Raw genomic sequence first — 20257 nt, forward strand, 5'->3', positions numbered from 1 at the left:
AGGTCACAGCTGTTTGTATTCCAGTTGCATGGTACCTACTGCCCTCTCCTGGCCTTCATGATCACTACATGCAACTGGTGCACAGATCTCCATGTAGGTGTAAAGAAAACCCTCAAAAAGTTTAAAGTGGCTTAGAAGAAAAGAAAGGAAAAAAACTTCAAAGTCTAAAAAGTACAATAGTTAAAATGATAAAGTAACTTTATGGAATTGAAGGTAGCAGTGTGACCTAGCATTGAAATCTGTAATTATTCAGTCTAAAAATAGAAAACTGAATACTAAATACTTTACCTATGAGGTAAAAAATGTGACTTAAAATATTTAGCACCTCAAAAGTACTCTCAAAAGGAGAGAAACATGTATGGGACAGAAAAGTATTTGTAAATCATTACAGGAAAAAAATAAAATGCATAGAGATATATAAATTCACAGAATTAAGAAACTTATGAAACCCATGAAAGATGAATACAAAGGAAATTATACCTGGGAATATAAAAGCTTTGAAATCCATGTTAAAATTAAAACCTTTAGGGCAGTCAGGGAAAGAGAACTTACTACATTCCAGGCATAAAATTAAGACTGAAGACTGAGTTCTCACTAGAACTAATGAAGACCAGAAGACATCATGTGAAGAAGAAGAGGGAGGAGGAGGGTGAAAAGGAGGAGGAGGAAGAGAAGGAAGAGGAGGAGAAGGAGAAGGAAGAAGAAGGAGGAGGAGGAGGAAGGGAGGGAGGGAGGGAGGGAGGAAGGAAGGAAGGAAGGAAGGAAGGAAGGAAGGAAGGAAGGAAGGAAGGAAGGAAGAAACTGTGAACACCAGAATTTTGTATTTGATATAAAACTCTCCCTGGAAGTGAAGGTGAACTAATAATCTTTTAGTTTCCAGAGGGGGGAGATTAACCAGAATGCATTATATGGAATTTTCAAATAACTAACTAAAAAGACAACTTATTGCTAGCATTATATGAGATAAAAAGCAAGCTCTTCAAATGGAAGAGACCTAACAGCAGATAAAAATTGGGCTTTATCTGAAAGTATGAACAAGGGAAACTGTCAAGTGTATAACTGTATGAAGATAAACTGTACTTTTTTATTTGAAGACATGTAACTGTATACAAAGAAATTAAAATTCCATTTTATTATAGGGTTTATGTCTTATGTAGATTTAAAATATATAACAGTAGAAGTGCAACAGGTGAAGACATTAAAAAGATAGTCTAAAAAGCATCCTACTGTGTAATGTTCACTTTGTAAAATTATAAAAGTTGTATAGCTCAAAATCCAGTAGAAATATTAAACTGAGCTGCAAAACAAAAAATATTTCATTAATTCAAAAGCAACATACGACATATCTGGGACAGATAGAAACCAACTGTTTATTGATATTTTAAACTTAACAATACAGTAAATGTAAATGGACTATACACTTTATTTAAAAGGCTGGGATTGTGAGAGCAAATAATGCAGGATGACCCCACATACAGACTGTGTATAAAATATTAGAGGGGACCAAACAGATTTGAAAGTTAAAATGGAAAAATACATATCTTACACATGCTACTAGTAATATGAGTGGTTTTATTAATATCGAGAGATATAAGACTGAAAGGTGATATGTTGTCAGGAAAAATGTTCTAAATAATATTAAAAATAAGCCATTAGAACTCAATAAATATGTATGAATCTAACATAAGCTGCAAAAATGCACGAAGCAAAGCTACTAGAAGCAAATAAACTCATCCTGTTAGTTGAGGATTTAAAGACCCTGTCTCATAATGAGTAGGAAACTTGGTAAACTCAGTAAGATAAAGATGCTGTAATTGACATTAGTGTATATTGTTTATGGAGCGTCATCCTTACTGAGAGGAGAATATAGATCTCAGTATATGTGAAATATTCGTCAAGGTGGATCAGATGCAGATCATCATGTATCTCAAGAAGTTGAAATTAGCTTGAATTATGCAGATTATGCTTTTCATCCCAAGGACATTTACAAGAAATCATTAATAAATAGCTGAAAATATGCAGGTGCCTGGAAATTAGAAATTAGAAATCATGCTTATTTTTCTAAGAGTTGAGGAACAATGACTTGGTTGAAAATACAAAATGTGTGTTCAGGTAAAGGCAGTGTTTACAGTGGATTGTATACTCTTAAATGCTTATGCTGAAAAAAAGCTAAAAATAAAAGGAACGACACAGAATTGGAAGATTAAATGGGAAGGAGTGGGAAGGCAGGGGAGGGGAGGGAATATGAGTGGGAACTACTAACACTAAAGGCCTTGGAAACGCCTCATGGAAACCAACTCCTGTAGAAGCTTCCTGGGACAAATACATACACGAAAGGAATTTGACCAGAGTCACCATATAATGGGCTTAGGGATGGGATAATGACCTAGCTAGACTCCTTATGCCACCAAATAAAACCTCCAGTGACAGCAATGGGTTACAACTTGTTGAGTTGTTGGCCAGGCCCAAAGGGTCCCATAGACAACTCCAAGCTTCACAGGCTATTGCCAAGGGTACTGGTCATTCTCTGTAACCTAGTAGGTAAGGTCTTATTGCCGAAGGCAACACGTTTTGTGTCATCAAGTATGGAGAAATTGAACTGATGCCCAGCCTAAGGTTCACCCCTACCAGCTAGCATTCCTGTATGCTACTGGATGAGAAAAGCAATAATACAGCTCAAACCCCTAAAACCTCAAACTGGTTTTAACCTGTGCTTCGCTTGTGCTTGCTCTCACAGTGGCTGAGTCCGTATGTGTATCAGGTCTGTTAGATATACTGGTGAAGTGGTGGCACAAATGTTATAGAGTAATACACTACTTTTTTTAAAAAATTGGATTTAAGGAATACTCCCTGAGATGGAACCCATACCTGACACTGCTACTGTGGCCAAGAATCTGAGACCAGATAGGTCAGGGACATAGGAGAAAAATTACGATTCTGCCAAGGGAGCATAGCAATAAAATGATTTCTAATGACAAATTGCTTTACCCATCAGTACGCGCCTTGGTTAACCCTCACGAGAGAAGTTTGTTCTTACAGTTAATGGGGATTAATACAGCAACACACAAGTAGACAATGAGCAGAGAATGAGACTTTACAGCACTCAGTGTTAAATGAGATGTCTTTATCAGACCCCTCCCTTCAAGGCTCAGGGGTCTGTGCAGAAGAAGAGGTAGAAGAGGCAGAGGTGGTAGAAGGAAACGTTTCTAAGGAAACGGCATCTTTTCAGATTCCACAGGGCTGATACTTATATAAACTTACAGGGACTGTGACAGTGCGAACAGAAAGCAGTTTCAAATCAGACAGAATTAAGTAACTATTTACAACACAAAGAAGCTATTTACAATTGAATTGATAACTGCTGGAAAAATGAAAATCAGTTCTCTAGTGGAGTGTAACTGAGTCTGTTAAACAAATTGCAACACAAGCAGGCCCCGTTCCCAGTGCTTTGTGCCCAGGAGTAGTGGGCCAACAGAAAATGGACACTATATAGTTGAGGGGTGGGGGTGGGAGTTGGGAGACGCGGGGATGGCATTTGTCTTACATTGTTGTTTGTTTGTATTTCCAATTTTTGGTTTTGTTTGTTTTTTGAGTCAGAGAAATAACCAGACATTGGTATGTGTGAAGGTGAGGAAGACATGGGAGGAGTTAAAGGAGGGGAAAGAATAGGATCAAAATATTTTGAATGAAACAAATTTTAAATAAAAAGAAAGAAATCAGGGATATAATTTTATACTCAGGGGAGTAGGAGAACAGCAATCAATGAAAGATGAAAAAGACAAAGAATAAAGAAATTTTAGGGAAATGAAATTATTTGGAGACCTTCTGGAGAGTGAAAAAAAGGTCGTTACGGAGATGAGAAGTGAGCTCCAGAAGCAGCAGAGAGTGGATCGCTGCAGAGCCTGCTGATTTGAAAAGCAACATGAGGGCACACTGCAAATGTTTCTCTGCTGGTAAATTTTAAATTTTAGATTAAATGCACAAAAGTCCTTATGAAATAGAAATCACGGTGTGTATCTGCAATGGAAACACGTGGTTTGATCCCCTTTCCAGAATACCTTGCTGCTCGGTCACAGGAGAGTCGTTTCTGAACAGTTTTCAGCTATAGGGCATTCTAAATGTATGCCAGCTTTAAACCATGGCTGTCATCTCCCAGCAGCCTCTTTCTGCCCATTATGGACTCTTCCTGGAGCCATGGATTGTTGTAAAATTTATTATTCACCACTTTAAAGTTGCTTTAAAGTTTTCTAGAAGTTTCTCAAGTTGACTGTTAGGTCTTCATCAACTTCCTCTCTCGATATCTAATCTACAGTATGTTCTGCAAACTCCATGCCTTCGGCTTCACCGTTTTCTTTTTCTTCTTTTTTAATTTCGTACAAGTATCTACATGTGTATGGAGGTGTGCATACACAGAGTGGTGTGTGTGTGTGTGTTTCTGTATGTGTGTGTACGTGTGCTTGTGGAAGCCAGATGGAAATGTTGAATGCCATCCATGAAAACAAAATCTCCCACGGGCCTGAAGTTCACCAACTAGGCTGGACTTACTGGTGAGTGACCCCCAGGGACACTCCTGTCTCTGCTTTCCTTAGCTCAGGAGTTTCACCTTCCACCCATCATACTGATCATTTTATGCATGTACAGGGGTGAGGTGTATCGAACCCAGCTTCTTTCCCTCAAAAGATAGGCATTTTGCTGACCAAGTCACCGAAGGCCCAGGCTAAGGCCTTTTGTCTTACACAGTCGTTATCTAGTTTTCCAACAAACCCCTCCATCTCCTAACTCTATCTCAACTTCTGCTTCTTAGAGAAATAAAACCTATATGTTAAAACTGACTCTTAGTGAATAATTGCTGGGAGCATTCATGTTTTCTCAGGAGTTAAGATCACTATAAAAAAAACCTTGGTGGTGTGAAAACTGATTACATGGGTAAAATCCATTATACATTGTGGAAGATTTACCAAATATATAACAAAGGAGGAGGAACAGTTTATAGCACTTTCATGTGGCCTGCATCATTCGATATCTCAATCTGACTATGACAATTCAGGAATTAAATATTATGGACAAGTTTACCAGTGAACAGAGGTACAGAAGACCCCAGCAAGATATTAACATAGAGCCAAGAAATACATAAAGCAATAACATTTCCTGACTTGTGCCAGCTCTAAGTCAAGGCTGTTTACTCCACAGCAACAAAGTCTAATACATTGGCTAGTGTGATTTATAACAGAAACAGCTTAACATCTGAAAATCAATCAATGTTAGGCATTTAATAAAACACATCAGATAAAATTATTTTATAAGAAAAAGACCATAAAACTCAAGAGATAGCTCAGCTGTTAAGAGCACAGACTGCTCTTTCAGAGTCCTGAATTCAATTCCTAGCAACCACATGGTGGCTCACAACCATCTGTAATGGGACCTGATGCCCTCTTCTGGTGTGTCTGAAGACAGTGACAGTGTACTCATATACATAAAATAAATAATTAAAAAAATTTTTCCAGCAGAACAGCCTGATGAAGACCCATATATATCTATATATCTATATATCTATATCTATACACACACACACACACACACACAATAGTATATATGTATATTATTGGTGGGAAACCTAATGTGTTCTATCTTTAAGATTATCAAAAAGACACATGTTTTATTCTGTACTTTTTGGGGGCTGAGTTATGTATGAGCTTTTGCCATTTGTGAGAAGTCAAGAAAGAAGTTAAAAGGCCCAATATCAGAAAGACATAAAACTATCTCTATGCATAGAAGGCTCAATTATGTAGAAAATCCTAACAAAGCTGCCGAGAGCCTGGCAGATGTGATAACATACCTACCAACATCTTGAGATAGAATATCCCTACATAAAATTCTGTGTACTTTCATTTTCACAGCAAACAAAAAGAAATGACATTACATTTCCCCATTTATAAAGTGTCAAAAGGAGAAAATTCTTTTGAATAAATTCAACTTGAATTTGCAGTTATCTGTTCATGGAACAATAAAAATTACTAAGCCAGTTTAAAGATCTAAATCAGTGGGAACAGACCATTTTATGGATTGATAAACAATATTAAAGATAACTGCTTCTCTGCAAATCTCAGTTTAATAGTATGCAAATCACTGGAAAAAAATAATAGGACTTGTGAGATGGTTCACTGGCTAACGGCACTTTTCCTGCGCTCAGTTCCTGGGATTTTCATGGTGAACAGAGAGAACTGACGTTAAGTTGTCCTTAGATCTACACATGTGTGCAATATTGTGCACACACATGGGTACACACATACACAGGTACATACACACACAGTCATACACACAGGTACACACACACACACACACACACACACACACACCATCATCATCATCATCCCCACCAAAACTACATATACAATACATAAAAGTAAAAATTAAAAAAATGAGAACTTTCTAAAATTTAGGTGAAAATACATATTGCATAAATAGCTAACAAGAAAATCTGAGAGGGCTATTAGGTGCCTGTAAGCTCTGCTGTAGGACAGGTTATCACAGCAGCATGATACTGACCTAAGAGAGAGGCGGGTTGATTCATAGAAATATAACCAAGTCCAGTGTTCAGGAAAGCAGTCGTGATTATGCCTACTAATATGGGCCCAGCAGGTTCTGGAGGATAAGTAGAGTGTCTAATTGGGGATTTAGTTATCTACAGCCTCCAATGGAGGCAAGTGTTACCCACAGTTGATGGACATAGGAAGCCTGAACAGGGGAGGAACTGTAGCCTTTAGTAAGGGTCTGTTTGCTACTGTTCATGAATGGCTTTAAAAGTTGCCTTTATGTTTATTATTCCGCTGCTGGTTGTGTCTTGGGCACACCGTGCTATGGAAAGATTTGCAAGGACTGTGCTTTTACAAAACTACCAGCTTACGTTTACATGCTTGTTTTTAGACTGGCTGGGTTTTCCTTGGAATGAGGGCTCATCCTCACATTGATGAGAAACATTTACTTGAGTCAGTCCAGCACACATGGTGTGTCAGCTGGGAGAATGGAAGTCGACCAGTGCAGCAGGCAGTACTGCAGACTCCTTAGCACAGCACTTCATTAAAAAACAAGGAAAGCGTCCCAGAATGTGCCTCGTGGTTCCTTTACATTTGTAATTCTTTAAAGGCTTCCCCCTCCACTCTGCATTGATTTCAAAAGTAGAATCTGAGCCTTTGTCTTTCCTCTGTGGTGTTTGAGTCAGTCCTGCAGGAGTGGAAGTAAATATTGACAGCTGAGTTCGAGAAAAGCTGCTAGCTCCACCTCACTGGAAAGAAGTCTTTTGATTTAAAATAGAATAAAAATTTACCATGCCGTCTTTACCTTACATCTGAGGTTTTAAAGTTGAATTGTGAAAAAAGTTTTCATGGAAGCACACTACGCCACTTAGCAGTTAGCCACAAGGAGTTATATGTACTCTGTGGAATATATGTATATACGTATACCATAATGTGTATTCCGTGTATGTATGCTATATATTGTACCATACTACAATACTATTTAACAATTAATATGTTAGGAGGAGATCATATTATATGATTCTTTCTATCAACCTGTCAATCATCTAGCTATTGTGTTAGTGAAAGGGCCAATTCTGACCAGAGAGCATCATCTTGATAGTCAGGTTGTGTGACACAGCCTTTCTTTTCCTTGGCAGTCATTATTGTTGATGGTGTCTGAGTATTACAGAGCTTGCAATGTGCAACCTGGGAATTTCTGCTCTTGTTCCTCAATAGCTATCCAGATTAAAGCCTTAGACAGCTCATTTGGAGGTTCAGAAACCCGCATAGTTCTCTCCATTTGTCTCCTTTCCCAGGTTCTTGAAGCCTGTCGGGGATCTGTAGACAGATCTTTGAAACAGAATGATTGTCTCCCTTAGGCCATTTGGATTGAGATTTCACTGCGCAGGTAGCTGAGGCGCTGAATCATATTGCCTTTAGATCCTTTAGAAGGAGTGTATATGATTTATTTACCATTTTTCAAGACTAATGGAGACGGATGTGGAGCCTAAGGCCTTGGGTGCTCCAGGGCTCAGGTAGCTGGCTGGGAAGGAAGAGTTGAGCCATCAGGGGATGCTTTCTTTGGCATTGTTGGTTCTCTGATCACCAAGGCAGGTATGTCTATGCTGAGTGCAGGCTGTGGTGACATCATTCTACTTCTCCGTGGGGCATGGCAGACCCTTCATAGACACTGTGACAGCCTCAAAGAACCATGACCCCCTAAAGGTCTATGAACCTTTATCATATCAGGTATACACAAATGCCAAAGATCGTTTTATTCTTTGTATGTAAATAAACAAAATTGCCATAATACTTCTGAATAATACGTTTATTGTATTATTGTATGCCTGTATAATGATATTCTCACAGCAAAACAGAAACCTACCCAGTTGAGTTATAAATCTTACTAATTGAATGTGCTACCTGTCTCTATTTTCTGAGCATTTTCTCCTGTAGGGGTTGATAATGGGCTTTTTGTGATTCTCTTTTTGTAGGGTTGCTCTTGCAGTTTTATTTAAACTTCCTTGGTTTTAATTTTTTTTAACCTATTTTCTACTCTTCCTAAGTTTTTGCTTTTTCCAGTAATTCTTCATATTCTGCACTTCCTTCCGAGGTACACTCGATCCTCTGATGCCACCTAGGGGGCACCTGCAAGATTAGGATCTCCGTGTTTTCCCTGCTTCTATGAACAGAGCACCTTTTCCACAGTGGGCTGTGGAATGTTTGAAACCCTTAGCATCATTTGGTTTTCAAAATCCTAACTTTGTGGTGGTTTAGCCAACCTCTCCCTGCTGCTTACTTTTCTTCTCCATTGCTGTTTGAAGGGCTGGAGGCATGTCAGCTGGCTTGCTTTTCCTAAATAACCCCCAGGGTAGGACCATTGTCACCACCACTGGCTTCCTCTTCCCTAGCTTTTGAAAGCCGGGAGGGACAGTCAAGTAATTTGCTCTGTTGAGCGGGAGGCCAACCCTTTGCTCTGTGACTTGCCATCTCCTAATTGTTTCTTTTGAGCGCCTCTCTTTCCCTCTGGTCTCTGAGTTACTGTCCTCTTTGATGGGCTCCTTTCAGCATGATGACCGCCAAAATGAAAGTTGATTTTTAAAGCTGGACTGAGCAGACCAGCAGCAGGGAGGGCTGTGGAGGAGACTCTGTTCATATCTTCTTTTTCACTGTATTAGTTGATAACAGAGAACTTCAACCTAAATTTGTTTTGAGACTTAGAAATGGAGAAATAATGTGATGTGTTATTCTGAACAACCAAATAAAAACTGAGTATGGACGTATACATTATTGTATAATGTAGTATAGGAGTTCTGACTGGCATTCTGGGATCCTTGCTTTGGTGAGGTCATTCATCATGGTAGGAACGTGAAGTTGAGCACAAACCCCTTCCCATGCTCGAAACAGGATGAGGCTAGGGCCTCGCTGCCCTCTTCAGGAGCAGTGATGTAAAGACAGCTCATTGAGCCCCATCTCTCAGGTTCCACTAGTTCTCCATAGGGCTAAGGTGGGTAAAGTATTAAACCCACAGACCTCTGGGACGTGCTGACCCTAACCACAGCACAATTGAATCTGTGTTTGAAGGAGCCAGTGCTGAGCCAGCAAGCCCGTTCTGTAGTCATTATCTCCATAGATGTGCGGGTCTCTGTGTCCACCATGGCTAGCAGAGTAATGATCTGTGGGAGGCAAGAAGTTAGTTCAGCTCAAAACGATTCAGTGGCTAGTGTTGCTTCAAACTTTAAGAGTCTAACCCCAAATAGTTTATTTTAGGCATGTTTAAGTCTAGTGTAACTTGGTGAAAATTTTTCCGATAATAACTCAATCTGTGCGCACCATAAAGCTTAAGGAATGAGTACATCAGAACTCTCTGTAATGTATAGGTGACATATTACATAAAGTTGGGTTCTATAGGTTGACTACATGTGACATCTTCCATAAAGATGGGTTCTATAGGCTGAGAAGCTCATGATAAGGGCCCAGGGCTTCCCCTAGCACTTAATCTGGGAACACAAGAACCTCTGTGCCTCCCACACATAGACATTACTTAAAATACAATAACTAAATATAAAATCCTAACTCATGTAAAACAAGTGAGCTACTTACATACCTATTTGCACGTGTGTATACATATAGTGTATATGAATTCCTTTTGTGATATCTTTTGACTTGTGTGTATATGTTCATGTAGGTACAAGAGCATATGGAGGCCACAAAAGGGCTTTGGAACCCTTGTAGCTGAAGTTAAACTATCGGTGGTTGTAAGCCATGTAACATGGGTGCTGGGAACTGAACTGTGGTCCTCTTCAAGGACAATAGGAACACTTCACGACTGAACCATCTTTTCAGTGCCTTTGAATCCTGTGTTAAGGGCTGGTGTTATGGGGAGCCCACCAGAGATGATCACTCAACCACGTTTCTTAGCCAACTGAAAGTCTTGATTCCGGCTGGCTGGGACTATACACAGGGATTTGGATCACCATGAAACCCTCAGCATTTAGATCAAGGGGATTTTAAAGGGGAAAAGTGCATCCTGTTATCGTCCTCAGCAGCTGAAGGGGAAGTTTGTACAAGCAAGCAGCTTAACAGAAGCTAAGCTAAGTTGGCTGGGGCATTTTGGTCTCAGGTCCTAGAACAGAGTTGGATTATTTTCCACGGGATTCTAAATCAAGGAGATCAAATTCTGGGTAAACATGAAATTGTCTGTCACATTATTAATACTATAGGTTTGAGTTTTTCTTCTTGATTCCTATAGGCCATAAAGTTCCTCTCTTATTTATCTGCCATTTGCTGAGAAGCTGGTTAAGCTAACATTACCAAAAGAAATTATTCTTTTACACTTTTTAAAGTACTCTCTGTGCAGCCTTTTGCTATACAGCAATTATCCAGCTACTCGGTGGAGGAAACAGAGTTGCAGAGGGGTGAAATGAAATGCCTGGTGGGACATAGCCCTCCAAAGTGTGTCCCATGGGAGAAAAACCTGTCGAGTCTCTGGCTCTACTTGGTGATTTCGAGTTCCTGCCCTTTCCCCTACCTTGTATGTGAATACTGTCCTGTTAGTGTCCTGCTTCTTACCCCTATGGTCTTTGAAAACTTGACTCTCCTTCTCACTTCTACATCTTTCCTGGTGCCAAGCTGTGGGGTCTGTGATGATGATGATGCCTCTTGTTTTGCAGCTTTGGAGACATGCTGTCCTTCACTCTCACAGCCTTTGTGGAGTTGATGGACCACGGCATTGTATCATGGGATACATTCTCAGTGGCCTTCATTAAGAAGGTAAGGCAGTGCTTCCCTAGTCTCTCGCCCTTTCTCTTTTCACATAGAGTTCTCTGCATTGTAGGTATTTTATAATTGTTCTTTTAGTTTTTATGTTGAAAGTGGTGTGATTTTGGTAGTATTATATATGTGGGGAAACAAAACCCCCAAATGCTGTGTAAAAATTGCATTTTGTCCCAACAGATATCATAAATGGTAGCGTGTAAGAACCCAGAGTTAAAGAGCAATCAAAGTGTTCTGCTTCAATTTGCATAATATATCTATAGATCTTAAGACCTAACAAGGCAGAGAGAGAGCTAACTGGGAATGGTGTTGGCTTTTGAAGTCTCCATGTTCAGTTTCAGTGATACATTCCTAATCCTTTCTAAACAGTTCATCACTGGCAGAAGTGGGAGGACTAAGCAAGCAAATATGTAGTCTTTGGGCACCATTTTCATACAAAGCACCACCATTAAGAGATAATGTTGTGTGTTTTCCATTTGACATTCATCTTGGGGAACAATTTTAAATTAAAGATAGGAGAGAGACATAGTCTCTGGACCAAGGGTGTTGGCAATCGAAGCCCCACAGGTCCCATGTCTGCAGGATGTGGTATGTTTATTTAAGGTAAGAGCTAATTGGAAACTAAGGGACTTCTTGGTATACTTCTAAATCTTTCTTTTTCTACATCTACAAATTCAGAGGTAGAGGTAAGTAAAAGCGAATCATACTGTTGGCTAAATTGCTCAGAAGAAAACTCTTAGATGATCAAAGATACTGATGTGCTACAAAGATCATTCACCTGGTGGCGGGGGTATGTCTTCACTTTCTGGAAAAAGTTCTAGAGAGATAAATCCACACATGAATGATACTGGGTTAAGTGGAATTTTATACTAAAAAGTTTAATACTTTCTGAATTTGCAGCAGGTTTTTCTTTCATAATCTGAATGTCCTGTTCATCATGTGTCAGAGACCTTCTTGCTGGATAGTGACATTGCTGTTCTGCATAGAGAATTATGTATGTTCACTGGCATTAGCTTTCTGGGTTTATTGTAGTTTCCTCCTCCTCCTCCTCCTCCTCCTCCTCCTCCTCCTCCCCCTCCTCCTCCTCCTCCTCCTCCTCCTCCTCCTCCTCCTCCTCCTCCTCCTCCTTCTCCTCCTCCTCCTGTGTGTGCATGTGTGAATGCACACAGTCACATGCACACACAGATACACACAGAGACACACACACATAACTAAACCAAGCTTACGTCAGCAGGGTCATACTCTCTTCAGTGGCATGGGGCCACTATCTTGTACTGAGCTGTCCTCCTTGACCTACCCATAACAGTTCAGGGATTCTTGCTTCCATCTGAGGCACACCCATAGCCTGAGATTTAAAAAAAAAGAAAATCATATAAGTTGAAAAATAGAAGGAGCATGGTGAAATTTGATTTAAATATATTTCCAAGGAAATGCTCATTGTTATGAGAAAGTAATAATAAAACTTTGTTTTTTAAAATGATTTGAGTTAAGTGCTCAGAGACGATTCAGGTTTTTAACTAGTTAAGATGATTCCAATTCACTTTAAATTAAATTTAAAACCCGCATTAAGGCTAAGGAAGCAAAAGCTAATTGCCCTTGCAATTTAAATCAAAATTGAAATATTTTTCAAGGCAGCATCCTAGTACATTCTTTTTCTAATTTCTATTGCATTGCTACTTAGATAAGAGAGTTTGAAAAAAAAGCAGAAAATTGATTATGCTGTGTAAGTTGACCCTTCTTATCCATTAGCTAGACCAAATTCAGCATTCTGAGCAGCTGGATTTGTGTGCAGGGCATCTTCAGCAAAACTCCGCTAGGAAATCCACAAAGCCAAGTAAAATACCAGTGCAGTGCTTTGTCTGACAGGGAAGGGCAAAACAACAGGCTCTGAGGACCTGGCTTACTCTGCAGACAGTTTCCATTCAGAACAAACATTCAGGCATTTCTCTTCATTGACCCAGTGAGTTTCGCCTTTTGGAGAGATTTATGAGCATCTACAAGGGTAATTTAAAATTTCATAGTGCAGCTTTATCTTATCTATAGATGGCCCTTTTTGCCTTTTTTAATGTTTCATTTATTTTGAAATTAAATTAATTAATTTATTTATTCACTTGACAATACAATATCAGCCCTTTCTCTCCTCCCAGTACCCCCTCATGCAAGTCCTTCCCTTATCCCACCTCTGCGGGTCACCCTTCATTACCCCTCCCTCCGCACATCAAGTCACTAGGAGACAGGGTGTATCCTCTCCCACTGAGGCCAGACAAGGCTATCCAGGGGCACCCAGCCCATAGGCAGGCAGGATCAGGGACAACCCCTGCTCCAGTTGTTGGGAAACTCATGACGCCCAAGCTGCTCATCCACTACATATTTTAGGTGGCCTGGGTGGTCTTTGGTTGGTGGTTCAGTTTCTGGGAGACCCCAAGAGTCCAGGTTAGTTGACATTGTCGGTTTTTCTGTGGGTTCTCTGTCCTCTTCTGTTGTCTCAATCTTTTTCTCTGCTCCTAAAACATCCTTCAGATGTTTTGGTGTGGGTCTCTGCATCTCTTTCCATTGGCTGCTGGATGGAGCCTCTCAGAGGACAGTTATGCTAGGTTCCTGTATCTTCAGGCTCTATGGATGACCTTTTACAGTTTAGATAGTGTTCAAGAAATTGGAGACCTGAACAGTATTTTTGCTCTCCTTGTTTTATGTACTGCTGATGCCACTTATATTCTGTATTTGTGGTTGGGTCGGGGGGTGAGGGCATGTGTGGGGTGTGTATGCATGTGGGTTGTGAGGGAAGTCAGAGGTCATCTTTGAGTGTTGTTCCTCTGGAGACATCCATCTTGGTTTCTTTAGAATGGATGTCTTACTGGGACCCAAAGCCTGCCAGTTAGGTTAGGCCAGCAAGCCTCAGGGATCCACCTGTTTCTGTCTCCCCGGTGATAGAATCACAGGCACACACCACTACACTTGGAGTTTTGTTTTGTTTTTTTGATTCATGTATGTGAGTACACTGTTGCTGTCTTCAGACACACCAGAAGAGGGCATTGGATCCCATTACAGATGACTGTGAGCCACCATGTGGTTGCATGGAATTGAACTCAGGACCTCTGGAAGAGCATTCAGTGCTCCTAACGGCTGAACCATCCTTCTAGCCCTACACTTGGTTTTAAACATGGGTGCTGGGGATCAAACACAGGACCTCATGCTTGCGAGGCAAGCACTTTACCAGCTGAGCTGTGCTGCAGCCCTGCCCTTAGCTTCTTAAAAGTTCCCCAAACATTGCCCCTACTTACCGATGAACATGAGTGCGTGTCCTGAAGAAGTCAAATGCATTCTTATTACTCATTGCTCCAGTGTCTGTCTCTCGGATACAGACTTGCTTTCACCAGTCTGTGCTGTTCTGACCTCAGCTGGCTCAGTGATATGGCGAGGAGAAGCTGAAAGGTACAGAAAAAGCACTGTTAATGTTGTGTATGGGGTGGTGCAGCATTGTAAAATTTACCTAGGTAACCTGTAATCTCCCGCCACTATACTCTCTTCTATAGTTTACAATGTGGTCACCAGGATGTTTGTAGCTTCACTATTAAGGAGTTTGTCTCTAGGTTCCTGGAGGAAGACAGTTAGTACATATGCTTAAATCACTTCTGATGGAAAGAATTGGACCATTTAAGTGTCTGGTTACAACTGATGGATAACAACAGGGGAAGATGTCAGGTTCAAAGCCCAACTGGTGCTTGCCTTAGGACTGTGTGAGGACTCAAGCAAACTGGACACATACTTTACACCAGGCCTGTTCCCAGCTCCCAACTGGGTTTATGTAAGATGCTCACTAGGTGAAATACTTTAGGGCTGCAGAAATGACTGATATTCTTTGTTAAAGGAGGAATGAAGGTGAACAATTAGTTTCATGGATGAGACATACAAAGACATGGCAACTAGAAATGAAGTATGGGTGAAGATGCTAATGTTCTTAAATGAAAGCAAAGATCATTGGTGATTTTACCACCACTCAGTATCCCACTGGGTGTAGGAGAAAATTAATATTTTCCAAAGAACTTAAAATCTTTTTAAAGAAGGTGTCCTTTATCTTGGAAAACATTCAAGAGTACTAAATGAATATTTGGGGGGAGTAATTGTTGTTAAAGGATATTTGTAGAAGTAAGTGGTAAATTTCCATTTAATGAGAAACTTGACAGGGGATAGAGAGACGGCTGAGCAATTAAGAGACTGGATGCTCTTCTAAAGGACCAGGGTTCAATTCCCATTAACCACACTGCTGCTTACAACCATCCGTAACCGTAGTTCCAGGGGATCTGACACCCTCTCTGGCCTCTGTGTGCACCAGGTACACAAGAGAGAGAGAGAGAGAGAGAGAGAGAGAGAGAGAGAGAGAGAGGAGAAGGAGAAGGAGGAGGAGGAAGGAAGGAAGGAAGGAAGGAAGGAAGGAAGGAAGGAAGGAAGAAAGAAAGAAAGAAAGAAAGAAAGAAAGAAAGAAAGAAAGAAAGAAAGAAAGAAGGAAAGAAAGAAAGAAAGAAGACACGAAGGATGAGGATAGAGGGATTTGACAATATCAGCAACAGGTTCTCAGGAGGCAGATGCCCAAGACCCTAAGGCACATCTCAACAAAGAGAGGCATGAAGAGTAGCCAGCAATAAGAGAATTTGTGGAAAGATAATAAGAACCATTGCAATGATCTCTCCTTATATGTTTCCTAATGCCAGTTTTACATATTATGGTGTGATAATTACATGGGGGTTGAAGGAGAATCACGGAGTTTGTACTCCATTCCAAAGGGACGCATCTTAAGTAAACAGCCATGAGAGCTGTGAGGGCAGTTGGACGTCCATCTGTAAACAGTGGATTTAAAGAAAGAGAGGTGCTGTTCACATTGCAGATTTTGTAGATTGGAACAGATGTGAGAACGGAGGCAGGAGCTTGCCAGGGACAGTAAACACATTCGCGTGAGAGGAGCTGAGATGGTCTTTTAAGGATCTTAAAACTTCCACAGGCTTCCTGTAGTTTGTGCTATAAAAACAGTTGTGGAGCGTAAAACCTCCTGTGGCTGCTTAGCTCCTTTATTACCTCCCGGTGCCTGAGGTGCCTGAGGTCCCGTGGATCTGGCAGAAGAGAGTCCCTTTCCCGCCTTTACCAGTGGCCCCTGAGCTAGCAACAGTGGCATGGGAGGTAGCTGGAAATGGCCAGGGTGCCTTGGATTTTATCAGGTTCAGGAATGGAGGGGCTTTGGGGACAAGGGTGTGTGACATGACACAAAGGAAAGAAGTGGTGTTGACAGTGGAAGCAAAGTGTGTAACCATCATAGAACCAAGCCAGGCAGCTTTTAAGTCAGACATCTTTTAAGCCATCCTTGTGTGGATGTAATAATCACTTTTTAGTATGAGCTGTCAACAGACAGCAATAACTTTTAATGAGATCTCTAAAATAAAGCCTTTACAGTGCTCATGTGTTAAGACTGCATTGAGCCGTTATTCTAACGCTGTGTTCTGTCTCCCTCTTACATTGTGATTTATTGTATTTAGGCTTTTGCTGCTTAATTTCTTAGGGAATGTGTTTTACATATTATGCTATTATGCTAACATTTCTAATTTAAATGACTTCTTTTTGCTACATCTCAGAGGGGACAGAAGAATTTACTTTAGCTACAGCACACACACACACACACACACACACACACACACACATGAATAGCGAGAAGAATGGGCAGGTGCAGAGCATTGCCTGTTGAATTATACTGACAAGTATGATTTATGTGAGCTCCTTAAGAACATAACAGGAATACAATAAGAACATAAAAGTCATGGGTCTGGACCGGGTGGATGCAGGAGCAGCCTAACACTTGGCAATGTTGAAGTTGCTATCTTAACACGAAAGCTCTTCCTTGAGAGCTGAAACTCAGAATAGTAATCCTGGGAAAACCAGGCAGGCTGGTCCTTTGAAGATGTCCCTTACAGAGGCAGTCAGTTATTGCTGAGTCATGAGATGAGTAACTATATTTTGTGATGAGTAATGAACATTATTGACTGCATGCATTTCTTGCTCTTTTGTAGTACGTTTCCTTCTGACTGTATTGTTCTTTACTGCGCTCCCAGCTTGCTTTATTTGCCTCCCCCCCCCTTCTTTCTTTCTTTGTTTGGCTTCCCATCCTAGCAGGAGTAGTCATTTGTGACCTAATTGTGTTTTCAGATAGCCAGCTTTGTGAACAAGTCTGCCATAGACATCTCAATCCTCCAGCGGTCCTTGGCCATTCTGGAGTCAATGGTTCTCAACAGTCATGACCTCTACCAAAAGGTAGCCCAGGAGATCACCATTGGCCAACTCATTCCTCATCTTCAGGGGTAAGCATGCTAGGCACTCTTGTGCCTTGTTTCTGGGAAACTCACTGTGATGGCCTGGGAAACATTGCGAACTGGTTAAATTACGTGCACAAAATGTCTTGACTTGGGAGCAAATTAGCCTTATTGGTCATGATACATCCCCAGGGAACCATACATCACTCCTCAGAGTCTAAATCACAGGATACATTCAGCTTTGGTAAATTTTGGTAGACATTGGTTGAGTTTTACTTTTTATAAGACATAATAGGATACTTTCTTCTCTTAGGTTCTCGATAGTATCTGTATTACCTATAATATTACCTGTGATATTTTCTGTGACACTGCATTTTCATAACTGTTTTGGCATTTTAAGTAGTTAGTTACTTCAGGTTACATATTGAAACCTAATGTTTGGAGCTAGGATCCATATGGGGAGAGAAGATGTGGCACTTGTGGCTTTGAGTCTAGGTCACCTTAACTAGAAATTTTTAAAGGCAGGCTTCTTCCATTACCAAACTTCAGCCTTGATGAATAAAATAGTGAAAGAGCCAAACACATGCATCATTTTCTTAAGAGCCTGGGTAAGATATGGAGGATAAACAACTGCCCTCAAACCCTGCCATCCTTCTGGAGGTTCCATATTTTCTACTCTTTGGTAAACTAGAAGGGTGCTTCTTATAATAACACTGAGAGGGACTCTGTTATGCTGTGTGGCTTGTTTTATTTAAATAGTGGTGGGTGTTGGGTAGTGGAAGAAACATTGTGAACTAGCTCACATAAGAAGAGTGTTGGTTGGAAGGATATGAGGATGCCTTGTAATGTCTGGAAATGATGTAAGGCAATGTGTTTTAGGAAAGACTTTGAGTGGCATCAAGGTGACTCCCACCTCTGTTCTCTTAGGTCACATTGGCTTATTCTTATAGTGAACCTGATTGAACCACGTGGGATGTGTGTAACTACGTCTAGGAGTATGGATTGGTTAGGCCAGCAGTTCTCAATACACTGAAGATGTCTGCTTTTGTTTGTAGTGTAAACGACAAAAGTGCATTAGATGGTTAATTCATTTGGAGGTAGGGTGTGAGCAGAATTTACAATTTATGTCAGGGAAGCTGTGGACTTTGTCCCTAGAGATTTAGCTCAATCTTAGAAGGATGGGTTTTGCATGTAGCTTCACTTAAAATGACATGGGTTTCACTGTCTCGTAATTGGAGCAATGTTGACTTCACTGTCTGAATTTCTGTTTCTGAATCTCAGAGGCACAAATGTTCATTTAGAGTACACTTCACTGAAAAAAAAAAAGCCTGTTGTTCACCAAGTACTGTGCTAAGGATGGAGGTGTGGTGTCTAATTCCATCCTAGATACAGCAGCAGTAGGAAACGGTATCTTCCCTGAGTGTAGCTCTTAGGCTCTTGGCTTCTGCCTTAAGCCCTTATTCACTGTTCACCACTTGGCATCCCTTGGAATTTCTGCCCTCTTTCTAGTGAAGAACAAAATCTTAAACAAAAAGTTCTAACATTTACTACTGTTACAGCACTAGTGTTTGCCAACAGTATTTTAGAATATGAAATGTTGCTATGGGAACAAAGCTGTTTTCTTTTAGATAAGCCCAGGAATGCTGAGACATCTACAACTGTTCCAATACATGTATCAAACATTGGATAGAAAATCACACACACACATACACCCCACAGTATCATGGCACTTGCTTTTAATTCAGATGAAGAAGAGAGAGTAAGGCAGCTGGCGTCATGTACTTCTGGGTGATCACTTTTGATAACTGGTGTAATAACAATCGTGTGACTACCTGTCCAGCCCAGGGATGGAGGGAATATGTTACCATGTCACCCATGGCTGCCTATATTTTCTAGGTCCTGCCTTTCTCTTCTGTTCAAGGACTGCTGTGTTTGTGTGTGATACTGAGCCTTACCATGGCTGACTCTTCTGATTTCCTGGTTTGTGTCTTTACAGGACAGACCAAGAAATACAAACTTACACCATTGCTGTAATCAACGCACTTTTCCTCAAAGCTCCTGATGAGAGGAGACAGGTAGGTCTCAGTTCTTTAGTCCTGAGACTGGGATCAGTATGGGGTTAGAAACTCCTTCTTCCCCTCTGGGAGTTCTCTTCACAGGACAGCCATGCCTTGAAGGCTGGCTGGGGCATAGGAGGAGGGAGTAAATTAAATCATTTAACAAACCAATCTATCTAATAGTAGAATCCATCATAAATTAAGACTATCCTATGACTAACTCAGTCTCAGAAATGTATTAGCAACAAGATGTGTACTTTCTTATTGAAAGTTAATGTTGACTCTAATAACCCTTGACTTTAAGACGTGCTCATTAGAACAGAGATAGTGTTACAGTGTTTAAATTTAAAATATCGGAGTGATTAGGACAGTGAGCCCTGAAGATCAGTATCCAAGTTCACAATGACCTGTTTGTGGATGTTCAGTGGAGACCTAGAAAGTGGAATTCACACCATCTGTTTACCTGGATGCCTCTAGATTGTGTCAGCTGTGGCAGGTGTACACCTTTTTCTGAACTTGACCTTAGATGTAAAAGAGCGTTTGAGCTGGTCTACATTCAATATTGGCATTTTTACTAGCATAATTTTCTTATTAAAGGAAAGGCATATTCTTTTCA

At 40.6% G+C, this 20257-nt stretch overlaps 1 protein-coding gene across 7 annotated transcripts in view; it reads left to right on the forward strand.

Annotated features, from left to right (window-relative positions):
- Elmo1 (engulfment and cell motility 1) overlaps positions 1–20257 on the forward strand; it is a 517847-nt gene that overhangs the window by 172825 nt on the left and 324765 nt on the right. For all 7 annotated transcript variants that reach the window (NM_080288.2, XM_006516544.4, XM_006516547.3 and 4 more), the window contains exons 8-10: positions 11189–11288; positions 17481–17632; positions 19581–19659. In NM_080288.2, coding sequence (NP_525027.1) covers positions 11189–11288; positions 17481–17632; positions 19581–19659 — 331 coding nt within the window. The remainder of the gene's footprint in view (positions 1–11188; positions 11289–17480; positions 17633–19580; positions 19660–20257) is intronic.

Source organism: Mus musculus, chromosome 13, assembly GCF_000001635.26.
Source record: "Mus musculus strain C57BL/6J chromosome 13, GRCm38.p6 C57BL/6J".
Taxonomy (NCBI): Eukaryota; Metazoa; Chordata; class Mammalia; order Rodentia; family Muridae; genus Mus; species Mus musculus.